Raw genomic sequence first — 295 nt, 5'->3', positions numbered from 1 at the left:
TAATAGTAATTCAAATCACTCAAACGACAAAGGAATAAAGAAAGATGGATGAAAAAAGAGAATCATTACCTGAGTGTTGGAAAGACCTGAATCAAGTTTTCCCATGAGTTGCAATGTTGCGACTGCACAATAACTGCTTCCACCGTGTGACTCAAGGTAAATACCTTGACCCATAGCACCTTCGTAACTCTGAGAGAGAGTGGGAGAGAACAAAAACAAGATTATTTATTTGCTCTGAACTAATACAGCTTTCTTTCTGAAAATGCAATTTTGGATATGCTATGAATTATTATAA

At 35.6% G+C, this 295-nt stretch overlaps 1 protein-coding gene across 1 annotated transcript in view; it reads right to left on the bottom strand.

Annotated features, from left to right (window-relative positions):
• LOC119588395 (geranylgeranyl transferase type-1 subunit beta-like) overlaps positions 1–295 on the bottom strand; it is a gene marked incomplete in the record, with an annotated part of 12052 nt that overhangs the window by 2460 nt on the left and 9297 nt on the right. Inside the window, 1 exon segment of the mRNA XM_037937074.1 lies at positions 70–189. Coding sequence (XP_037793002.1) covers positions 70–189 — 120 coding nt within the window.

Source organism: Penaeus monodon, chromosome 23 (assembly GCF_015228065.2).
Source record: "Penaeus monodon isolate SGIC_2016 chromosome 23, NSTDA_Pmon_1, whole genome shotgun sequence".
In the NCBI taxonomy this organism is placed as follows: domain Eukaryota; kingdom Metazoa; phylum Arthropoda; class Malacostraca; order Decapoda; family Penaeidae; genus Penaeus; species Penaeus monodon.
This window is presented reverse-complemented; position numbering and strand designations above follow the sequence as displayed.